The sequence below is a fragment of the Elephas maximus genome, chromosome 14, assembly GCF_024166365.1.
Source record: "Elephas maximus indicus isolate mEleMax1 chromosome 14, mEleMax1 primary haplotype, whole genome shotgun sequence".
In the NCBI taxonomy this organism is placed as follows: domain Eukaryota; kingdom Metazoa; phylum Chordata; class Mammalia; order Proboscidea; family Elephantidae; genus Elephas; species Elephas maximus.
Window position 1 is genome coordinate 61,827,551 of NC_064832.1, and position 12,096 is coordinate 61,839,646.

The 12,096-nt window shown below is 36.5% G+C and overlaps 1 protein-coding gene across 2 annotated transcripts in view; it reads right to left on the reverse strand.

Annotated features, from left to right (window-relative positions):
• Nucleotides 1–12,096, reverse strand: part of KLHL1 (kelch like family member 1) — a 474,296-nt gene that overhangs the window by 277,957 nt on the left and 184,243 nt on the right. For both annotated transcript variants that reach the window (XM_049853061.1, XM_049853060.1), the window contains one exon: nucleotides 6,339–6,475. In XM_049853061.1, the coding sequence (XP_049709018.1) occupies nucleotides 6,339–6,475 (137 nt within the window). The remainder of the gene's footprint in view (nucleotides 1–6,338; nucleotides 6,476–12,096) is intronic.

Below are 12,096 nucleotides of genomic sequence, written 5' to 3' on the forward strand. Positions count from 1 at the left end.
GCCAGAAGAACAAACAAATCCATCTTCAAAGAAGTACTGGCAAGACTTCATCACACATACTTCGGACAAGTTATGAGGAGGCACCAGTCCCTGGAGAAGGATATCGCTCTTGGTAAGGTAGAGGGTCAAGGAAAAAGAGGAAAGTCCTGGACGAAACGGATTGACACAACAGCTGCAACAATGGTCTCAAGCTTAACAACAGTTATGAAGATGGCGCAGGACTGGGCAGTGTTTTGGTCTGTTTTGTGTAGGGTAGCTATAAATTGGAACTAACTGGATGGCACCTAACAACAACGACATGACATGTGCCCTACACAGTTGGTATGGTGGTATGTAATATGTTTCCTGCCTTCCTGGCACCCAAAGCAGATGAAAATATAAACAATTATAAGATTGAGAGCAACAATAAAATAAAAATAAAAGCATATTTTCTAAGGAAGCAAAGCTTTTATATTTATGAGACCTGAGAGGCTTTCCTTACATGGAAACACAGAAAGTAAATGTGATTATAGTATTCCTCTGTGGATATAAATATCATTTCCATAGCTATTTCTTTTAGTGTCCCTCTATGAAATTCCAGCACAAAAAGCCTATTTCTAATAACAGAAACCAAAAATTTGTACAATGTTTTCAAAATATACATTATTTTTATGGCCTGTTTTGATACAACATTTTTTCACAAATTAATTTCATAAGATGTTTTTCAGTCCCTCTCACATACACACAAGTTTTCTTGGTAAAATAATGAAAATATAAGACTATGGTAGCAATAACCAACTGGTTTTATTGATTTTATTTTTATTGTTTTTCCTTACTGATTATACAGGTTGTTTCAGCATCCTATAAAAATTGCTGAAATCAGTATTTCTAATTAATGAGTGACAATAATAAATAAAACCAGTCTTTAATGGCTCAATTTCTTAAACTAAGAAAACAGAATTTTGCCATCTGGTAAAAGCCCTAAGTTTAAAACTAATATTCTACGAATGTGCTTGCATAATTCATGCCACTTGAATTAAACCAGTAATAAAAAATGAAACAATAAAAATTTACTTTTAATTACCATAAAAATTCTAAAGGGAGTTTAGATGATAAAGTCCAGGCTGAATATATTGAGATATACATTTTAATATCAAAGCAGGACATTAAACATCTCTGCTCTTACGTATGTGTTTCTATTTCATTCAAATATCTGGCTGTAAGCAGAAGCTATCCTAACGTTCCCTAGCATGTACTAAGACTTTAAGTTCAGTGGCACACAAACCTTTTTTTTACAAGGGAGTTAACTCTTCATAATGATTTAAGGTTTGCCATTTGACAGTTTAATTTTCTACCCCTCTTAATACCATGGCTAGATGGACAGCTTCCTTTATTTAAATCTTATCCTTATCAGGTCTCTACAGGACCTGACATTTCACTAGTAAGCCTACAATTCCATCTCTTATATTTGTTAGAACTTTATTTCCTTATGCATCAATGAACACAGCATATTTTCAAGAATGTCAGGATACTAGGGACTATGTAAGAGATAAGCCAGAGGCACAGGGAGGGGCAATCTTGAAGTTTGTGCCCCTCCCCTCCCGCCCCATGGGCCAGGAGTAGGGGGCTGTGATTCTAAGGCCTGCCTTGTCTGATGCCACCTTGGACTTGCACCCGGGGGCAAGTGCCTCTCTCCTCCTCCCTCCACATCTTTGAGATAAACTGGGAGGGAATTTTGATCATTCTGAAAGCAACCTTAAAATAGAACGGTCCCCGGGGCTTCCTTTTTGAATATATTTCCTCTTTTATTTTCACAATGTGATTGTCAATATTTGCCTAGAACTGAAATCCCACAATATATAAGCCAAATAAATATATTAGCTTTCAAAGTGTGTTTTGTACCATTCTCTAATGAGGAAATATTAATAGGCTTTGTGATCAAAAAATATTATTTTTATATCGATAAGAAAATACCAAAAGGTAGTTACCGTAAACCCTAAATTGGAGTGTTTCTTAAAATCAGGAACTATGTGTAATTCAGTATGTTGTTTCCCAGAGCCTATTTAGGGCATAGCACATAGCAGCCATGGAATAAGACTTGAGTGTCATTTAGCACATTCACAAGACAAGGGCAATTAGGCATTAATGTGCTTAAATTATCAGGCACCATTGCTACCTGCAGTGAACTAGCATTAGATTGAAAGGATGTATGAACCAAACCTGCAGGGAGCCACTCTATAGCAATATGGAAGTCAACTTTAGCTACTCTTAACAATTTTGAAGGCAAGAGTCAAAAGTCACTCTAATAAACTGTCATAACTAATATTTTACAAATGGGCAGTGATATGGTATATAAAAAAGCATGTGTTTTATATTCTTACATTCTAGTATATTCTTACATGCTAGTAACAGATTCAACGTTTTAATACTCACCTTTCTCAGATTATTTCACTTCACTGACTGGGCTAGATTAGAAACTTTGTTCTTGTTAGCTGCCAGGGAGTCAGCCCTGACTCATGGCAACCTTGTGCACAACAGAAGGAAATGCTGCCCAGACCTGTGCCATTCCCATGATCTGGTGTAGAACAAACCATTGTGATTCATAGCGTTTTCACTGGCTGAATTTTGGAAGTAGATTACCAAACCTTTCTTCTGTCAGAGCTTTCATCCTAGTCTGTCATAGTCTGGAAGCTCAGAGCAACATGCAAGCTTCCACTGACAGGTCGGTGGTAGCTGCACATGAGGTATAAAAAAAAAAAAAAAAAAAAACCAGTGCCGTCGAGTCGATTCCGACCTTTGATCATGAATGGAACTCACGTCTCTTGCATGGAAGGCAAGATTTCTACCACTGGAATGCGATTGCTCTTAAGTAATGAAAAAAAAATTATCTGTCCCTTCATATTATTTCAAAGGAGACCAACAAGGTCCTTATTTGCATCATGATCTTATTAGTACTTAATTGAAATATCAGACACATAATTCTAAAAAAAAAAAGCTATCTTTGGTGTTTCTGCTTTTCACTATAGAGCCATAATAAAACGTTTGTTTGTAAAATAGAAAATGCTCAGGTTGGAATTTCTAAAGTTCTACGCATCTGTAGGAGCCCTGCTTGTGCACTGGTTAAGAGCTATGGCTGCTAATCAAAAAGGTCAGCAGTTCAAATCCGCCAGCTGCTCCTTGGAAACCCTATGGGGCAGCCCTATTCTGTCCTCTGGGGTTGCTATGAATCAGAATTTACTTGATGGCAAAGGGTTTTGTTTTCTTTTACACATCTCTAACTTTCCAAATGATTTGAGAAAATAAAATGCTGCAAAACTGTAAAGCATCATTATTCTTTTTTGTCTTCAACTCTCTGCTTTTGATAATATTCTGTAGAATCACTCCAGGACAGCTTTGCTTCATTGATGCCAAATCAAAGATTTTATTGCAAATTTAAAGAATGATATCCCGGGTCTCTATTTCTCGGTGAGGTAAATTACAGTACAGAGACTCTGCTACAAATGTTTAAAAAGCTGATTTTAGGTTAGTTTAACACTATACAACAGCTAATACCATCAAGCAGATTGCAGTGCATAGTTGTCACTACTTTCGAAAACAAAAAGCCTTTTTACTTTGCCCTGGTCCAATAATTCTATGTATTACCAACTTGGCTTAAAGGTTTATGCCATCTTCATCTGTATCCATCGTACCAGGAAAAAAAAAAAAAAAAACAACTAAATATTTGCTTTAGTTCTATGGAAATTCTAACAGGTTTCTGATCCCATTCCTCCTTACTCAAATCTGTTGGACTAGGGAAAAGAAGAGGTGAGTAGGGAGGGTGTTTTCCAAGTCTTACTACACATTTGTACTAAATGAAATCAGAAGATGAAACTTTCTTCATATCAAAAATTATTAATCTCTCTGATTATTGAAGAAGCCCTCATGGTTCAATGGTGAACTGCTTGACTGGTAACAGAAAAAATTCACAGGTTGGAACACATGCACTGCTCTGTGGGAGAAAAGACCTAGCAATCTGCTTTTGTAAAGATGACAGCCTAGAGGACCATATGGGAATGTTCTACTCTGTCCTATAGCATCGCTATGAGTAGGAATTGACTTGACAGCACACAACAACAATGAAGTGATTATAGAAGCTTATTTTAATCAAAAATCCATTCCAAAAAACTGTATACACTTATTCTTTTCTTTAATTTCTTAAATTAATGACATAAATTAGCTAAACATGGTTCTTTCAAACCTGGCAATCTTTCCAGAACTCATGGAAATATACCTCTTTAAAATTTTTAAAGCACTCTGACCCATCGAATACATTGCTTCCACAACTATTAGTTAACTGCCAAATATTGACGTAGTTGACCTTTCTTGGGTTCTCCAAAACCTTTTGAACCTGAAAACTTAGCAAATATCCCCAAATGGCTAACACTCTACCTACCTTTCCACTCATTCATTCCCCCGCCCCTTATCTGAATACTTTTATTTTTAGCCTCTGGAAAGGAAACTCTTAGAGATGAGCTAGCTAGCTAAGTAGACAAATATACAGATATCTGGCCTATTTTTCCATTTTTGATAGCATTGCTCATTTGATTTCTTGTTACAATTTCTTACGTTGTATATAGCAAAAGACAAAGTAATAAAGTTAATTTGCTGGTCTAGCACATTTCTATAAATTAACAATTAGAAAATTATCAAGCAACAGGGAGATAAGGGCATTGGAGCAAAGGCCAAAGGGACAGTGGCAGCTGATTTAGCTTTGGATCCTGTCTGCCCTCTAAAAAGCAGAGCCCAAATCTGGGTCATTATATTCAGCAGAGACCTTTGAAACACCTTCTAACTTTGTGCAGCATGATGCTGAGTCTTTTGACCTAATTTTGCACACAAGGAATGCAAGCCTGCCAGGGCATGGAGGCTCTAAGCCTTTCCATTGCTAGAGGAATTCCTAAAATGTTAGCTCATTGATGATTTTTCTCTGTCCAGGAAAAAATAAATTGATTATGTTTGCTGTCTCTTGGCTCAGAAGCCAATGTTCCCTTTATATTCGTTTTTTAGTTTATATCCAAATTGAAATATTATTTAAAGATTACTGAAGTCTAAACATGTTTAGATCTTTCCATACTATCGTTGCCTTGCGATTCAGCACCCAGCTGAATATTTCAGCAAGGATATTTTCCTTTGCAAAGAGGTTTAATTCACTCGGTATTGGTTTAGTGTTAGCAAACTCCTCTCTGTGCTAAACCTAATCTTAGCTCAGTTCCAGGGCCTTTGGTTCCAGTGGCTGACGTTCACAATACCACGTCCTGTTTCCCTGTTACCAGAAATGCTGAGAACATGCAAATGCTTCACAATGCAAATGCTGATTTGATCAACAGGCCCTGATCTTCCATTCTCTCCTCATTTCACCCATGGTCCAGGGTTCAGCCAATATGAACCGCATGCTGTTCCTAAAAAATGTTATAGCAAACCAATCAACAACCCATGCTATCCATCCTCACTACTCTCACAATATTTTATTATTATGTCCCCCCTTTTTCTATATAGAAGAGAGTTATAACACTCTTTCTAATCTTGAAAAATAAGTAAAATGTTTCAAATGAATCTAACCCAAGATGCACTGAGCAACAGATTTTATGCCTCCTAACTCCCATTTATTTGGCCTTGTATCATATTTATTCCTGTGTCTAACTCCTCTCTCCACTGGAGGGCAAGTGACTCGGCCTATCAGTTAATTTATTCTCCAGAGCTATAGCTAATATGTGTAGATTGAAGCACATTCAATAAATGTTTGTTAAATTGACAAAATTATCTGACAGTGCTAAAGTAGAAAATGTCAACACAGTAGATTAGAAAATAAGAGCTTCAAAACTAGTCATTTTCCTGTTCAACTAAGTCTGAAAATCCCACATTAAAATTGCTGTTACCATTTATCATTGGAATCACACATTCCAGGGAAATAAGAGTTACTTAAACTCATGATTTCCGAAATTAGTGTCCATTTCCCTTCCCAGTGCTCTAAGTATGGACATAAAAAATTCTTAATTATTTATATCCTCCCTCATCCTCTCCCAAGATCATTCACTTGACTATTCATTTTATTTATTCTCCTGAACCAATTTATTTCCCTTGTGAAAGGGAATAGAGTATATGTATAAATATATATATTCTCTGTGATTTCAGTGACAAATGAAAAGAAATGTTAATCTTATTATTTACCCATTAGATAGTCTTTCAACTGACATAATGGAAAATACAGGCTAGGATTATGATTTTTTTTTTTTTTTTTTGGCTTTAAAACATTTATTCAAAGGAATGAGCTGAAATTCACAATAAAACATCACTGCTACGGTATAATTCATTTACAGTACCTGTATATGCAAATTGGACAAGGTCCCATAGGGCATTGGGGTCTATGCCTTCCATCTTGATCTCCTCTTGCTTAGCTTCACATACGTCACTTGTAAACATGGCCGCAAAGTAGTCGGAGACTGAACTCAGAACAAGCCTGAAAGAGTCACAGGATCTACTTTCACCCATGAATGTAATAACAAAAATTACAAGTACCAGTTAGAATGCAGTAGAGAGGACAAAACCAACCAATCAGTCAATATATTTATTTACGGATTGCTTTATGGATTTATAAAAACTGATTTAGGAAGCTCTGTTACATCCTTTGGTCACAAAACATTCTCCTATATTTTCTTCTATACTTTTTAATTTTTTTCCTTTCCCCCTTAGAATTCAATTTATTTTTATCTACATACTGACCCACTTTTTAACAGCACTATCTACTGGGGGGTATTTATCTACTAAAGAATCTGATTATCCTCAATTAATTATGGAGCTACATTTATCATGTGTTTGAGTCCTGAATGTGTATTAATATAACTCGGAGATTTCTCCTATTTTTTTGTTTACTATATTTGCTTGTTTTTGTGCCAATACAATACTTTTTTATATGCTGTAATTCTAAATATGCCTTTATAACCAATGCGGCATATATTTTTTCAATTTAATTATTAATAGACTTTTACTCTTTCAAATACATTTTAGAGTAAGTTTGTTAAGTTCTTCAAGTTAGTGCAAGCATAATTTAATAGCAATACGTTGATTTTCTGATTTAATTTGTGGAGGATTAGCATATTTGTCACATAAAGTCATACCATCTAAGAGTATTATGGAATATTGCTTCATTCTTTTCTGGTTAGCTTTTCTGTCCTCTACCAGAATTTAAAAAAAAAAAAAAAATCCCACAGTTGAGTTGCCTCATGTAGTCTTTGTTTATTTACATTATAGTTTTGTTATTATTGTGTATAGTGTTTTTTTTTAATCTTCCTCCTTTAATTCTATTTTCTTCTTGTTTTTGTTGGTTTAGAATTCATTGGTGACCCTGTCATTGGTCCAACTTGTATGTAGCATACTTGCTGAATGATTTTATTAGTTCTACTAATTTACCTTTTTATTCTTCTATTTCTCCATAGGTAGATGATTTTACCATCTGCAAATAATTTAACATTCACCTATTGCTACATTGCTACATCACCATTTCCTACAACTCTTTCTTTCCTTGCTTATAGCTTCATCTAGGACTGCCTGTGCTGCGTTAATCAGTGACTGCATTAAGGAGGTGTATTTGTGTTCTTCTCTGTCTTAAAAGGCACAGATCTGAAGTTTCTCCATATGATGCTTGCTGAATGCATTTTGTACATAAAAATAAAAAACCAAACCCACTGCCATCAAGTCGATTCCAACTCATAGAGACCCTATAAGCTTTCCCAAATCAGGAAGATCTCTTTAATTCTTAGCTTTGCTAAACATTCTTATATAAATGTTAAAATACATAATAGTTTTTTTCTTTTCTGTATCAAATCATGTGTTAGAGGTTTGTTATTTGTCTTTAGAATTTTTGTATTTATGATGGTAATAGAAATGAACCTATAATTCCCTTTTTTGGTATTTCCCTTACCTCATTTTTAAATCAAGATTATAATGGCTTAGTAAAAGGTGCTTGCAGCTTTAACTCTTTTAAATTGTAGAAGAAAGTAATTAATACTTTCCTTAAAATGTTACAGAACATACCAGAAAAACCTGTTATTTGGGGAAGGGTTGTCTTTCAAAATCATAGCAATTAATCAATAACTTGTGGCTTTCTCATGTGTTCTAACTCTTCTTGTACAAACTTTTACATTTCATATATTTTTAAGAATTTATTTTATCTAAGTTCTAAAATTCATGAATATATATTGTTCATAAAACTTACTATTTTAAATCTCTGTTGAGTCTATAGCTATTTCTCATGAAGTGTTTTGCTCACGTTTTCTCCTGGCTTCATTTTTTTTCCTAAGCAATCTTGCCAGTGTTTCATTAAAAAAAAAAATACCTGTTTTATTAAATTATGTGCTTATTTATATTATCTCACACTTCTCTGATTCCTTGGGTATATTCTGTTTTTCTTTTGTGCAATGTTTTGCTCAGAAGTTTTAGTTCAGTTTTTTTCATCCCTTCTCATTTTTTGATATATGCATAAAAACACAAAATTCTAAGTGCTATTTAGCTTTATTCCACAAGTGCACAATTTTCTTTAACATTCATTTATTTATATTACCTCCTTTTATTGATTTCTAATCAAGGGTAAAGATTTGAATTTTTAAGTAACATAGTAACCTATGTTACTAATTTCTAATTTCATTGCAATACAGCCACAAAATATATTCTTTCAGATAAAGATTTTATAAATCCACTGAGGCTTTTCCCTATGGCATAATATATGGCCTATTTTGCAAAGATTTGACATGAAAATAATGTGTAGCCTCTAAGTGATGTATGTAAAGGTCTAAATAAATTTAATAGCCCAAGCTATTTAATCATATTTTTTTATGATCAAGGTGTCTTAAAGAGTTGAGTACTTTAGCATACATTGATGTCCTTTCGTGCCTCTCTATCTCTTTTTCATATTAACATTGTTTTATCTTTTATTTCTAGGACATTAAGGACATATTTGTCTTTTTATTCTTTACCTTTTATTTTTTTCTAAGATGGCAATAACAATTGGTACAATTATCTCCTACCTCTATTGCAGCATCTCCTTTATTTCTCTTATTTACTTGTTTTTTTCAAAAGAATTTTAATGAGGAGCTTTGTAATGCAAGCCTCTTTTGGTCTTCTATGTCTGAGAACATTTTTATTACACTTTCACTATGAGTCAGAATTGACTCGATGGCAATGGGTTTGGTTTTGGTTCTTCACTTTAAAAGAAAATTTGGTTGAATATTGAAGTTTGGCTCCTAGTCAATTTGTAAATGTCACTCCGTTATGTTCTTGTATTCAGGACTAGTTGGAGAAATCTGATATCAATCTGATTCTTCCCGTTCTTGTTTTTTTTTTTTTAAAAAAAAGTATGCAAGACCTGGACATAAGGAAAGGGGAGATCTTTCTAGAAAAGAAAGACAAAGAAAAAAAGGAAGCAGAGGTGGAGCCACCATGGCACTATAGACAGAAGTACCACGCTGTCCCTCCATAGCAAAGACCTGAAAAACTAAGTGAAATAGAGACAAACATCAATCCTGAAACTCTAAGTGTCAAATGAAGAAATAAAGAACTCAAGTAAACACCGAGTGGAATAAGAAACTGACTAGAACAGGGAGCGGGGAGAGATACTGAGTGGAGTTCCCCTATCAGCTAATGCAGCATGCATTTGCCATCTTGGACTCCTCAGCCACTGAGATCAATGCACAGGGAGTATGGGAAGGCAGCTTCATGGAGCTCCCAGCAGAAGATAGAGCACCTGGTAACCAGCAATACATGCTTTCTCACCCCCCACCCTTCTTCCCCAGCTTGGTCTCTGCTGCAGTCTCTTGGCCGGGGAGACACTGGCTCTGTGCTGCTTGGATTCATCCAGCCCACACTGGTCAGCTCCTTCAGTGCCATTTTTTTTGTTGCTGGTATTGCTTTTTTCAACTTATTTTGGTTTCTTCTCTCTCTCACGTCCTTCCTTTACTTTATCTCAAACACCTGGCTCCATGTGCCATCTCTGCTTCTTCTTCACAGGCTGTGAAGCGCTACTCAACTGGGGAACCATTTCTCCAGTTTGTGCCACTATGCTGGTGGGATCCCTGGGGGCATTTTTTTTTTTTTTCTTTTTCCTTTTCTTCATTTCTCAGTTTCTCATCTCTCTCTACTTACCTTCTTTTCCTGTCTCCTAAATACCTGCCACTGTGTGCCATCTCTGCCCCTTCTAGATGGGCTGTGCCACATGGCTTGGGAGCCACTTTCCCAGTCCATGCCACCATTCCAGTGGGATCCCTGGGGGCATTTTTTTTTAATATTTTATTATTTTTTTTGTTTTTCTTCATTTCTCAATTTTCTCTATTTTCCTTCTTTTCTTGTCTCCTGAATACTTGGCACTGTGTGCATCCCAAACCTTCCAGATAGGCTGCACAGTGCCTACTGGCTTGGGAGCCACTTTCCCAGTCTGTGCTGCCAAGCCAGTGGGATCACTTGTTTTGTTTTGCCTTTGTTTTTTTTTTTCCTTTCTATTTCTTATCTCTATCTACCATCCTTCTCTTCTTTTCTCCTTAACACCTGATGATGTGTGCCATCTCTGCTCCTTCTAGAATGTCTGTGCAGAGCTGCATGGCTAGGGAGCCACTTCCCTGGCCTGGGCTGCCACATCAGTGAGATACCTAAGAGAATTTTTAAAAATTATTTTTCCTCTTTGTTTTTCTTTATTTCTCAGTTTTTAATCTCTCCCTACTTTCCTGGCTCCTGAACACCTGGCACTGTGTGCCATCTTTGCTCCTTCTGGATGGGCTGTGCAATGTCATGCCACTGGGGAGCCACTTCCTTGCTCAGCCCCTCCACATCAGGTGGCCCCTTCAGGGCATTTTTTTTCTTTTTCTCTTCTCATTTTCTTTTTGTCTCCCTCCATCTTCATTCCTTACCCTTCTACGGAACACCTGGTGCCATGTGTCATCTCTGCGTCTTTGTGATGGGCTGTGCAGTGCCACTCAGCTGGAGACCCAGCTCCAGTCAGCTCCCTTGGGGCATTTTTTAATCTTCTTTTTTTTTTTTTTTCTTTCAGTTTCTTTTCTCTCTCTCTATCTCCCTTCCTTTCCTTCCTCCCAACCACTTGGCATTTTTTTCTCAGTTTCTTGTCTCTCTCTACACTATTTCCATTCCTTTCTCCAGATCACCTACCTACATGTGCCTTTCTCCCTCCTTTTTCTTAAAATTTAGTTTCTTATCTCTCTGTCTCCCTTCATTCCTTTCTTTTCTCCCTGCTATCTAGCTGCACGTGCTATATTTGTCCGTTCTTGACTGGCTGTGTCTCATCACCTGGCTAGAAAGCCAGTGGCACATGGCTTCCCTGGGTCTGTGTGGCTCCAACAGTAGGCTCCTTCAGCACTGTTTATGTTTTTGTTTTTGGCTCTAGTTTCTCTCTTTCTCACACCCATTTAGCTCCACACATCACAACCTCCCCCTGCCTTCCTGTCTATCTGCACTATGCAATGAACATTGCATCCCTGAGCAGCATATGCATGGTCTAACAGAACCTGCCCTGCCTGGACCATCAGCTCTGCCCTGTTGGCTCCAGTATATGACACAAACAACCCAGCCCAGCCCCTCGCCTTCTGCTGGACCTGCCCTGCTGCACCATAGCTGAGCAACTAGTCCTGCTCATTGGATGAGGTGGTGGGGAATATCATGTCTACAGATGAGGAAACAACAAAGAAAGCACAGCGTCCCTACTTGGACGTAATCAAATAAAGAAAAAAGCAGGATGAAACAAACAAATCTACAATCAATAAACAAAGAAAATAACTACTGAACATCCCAAAGACAGCAGACAGTATCAAAACATGTTAAAAAAAAAAAAAAACAGGACTATTTGAGTAGGCATCCAACATAAAACACCAGATAATCTTCTGGTAGAAGAAAAGGCACCAAACTACTCGATAGGAAATTCAAGTCAGAGCTATTCAAGAATTGAAGGAAAAGCAGACAAAAATGGGGAAAAAATAGACATAATCATGGAAAACATAAGCAAAATCATGGGAAAGATAGACAAAATAATGGAAGAGTTCAGGAAAATAATACAGGAACAAAATGTCAAAATAAATTCAGTAG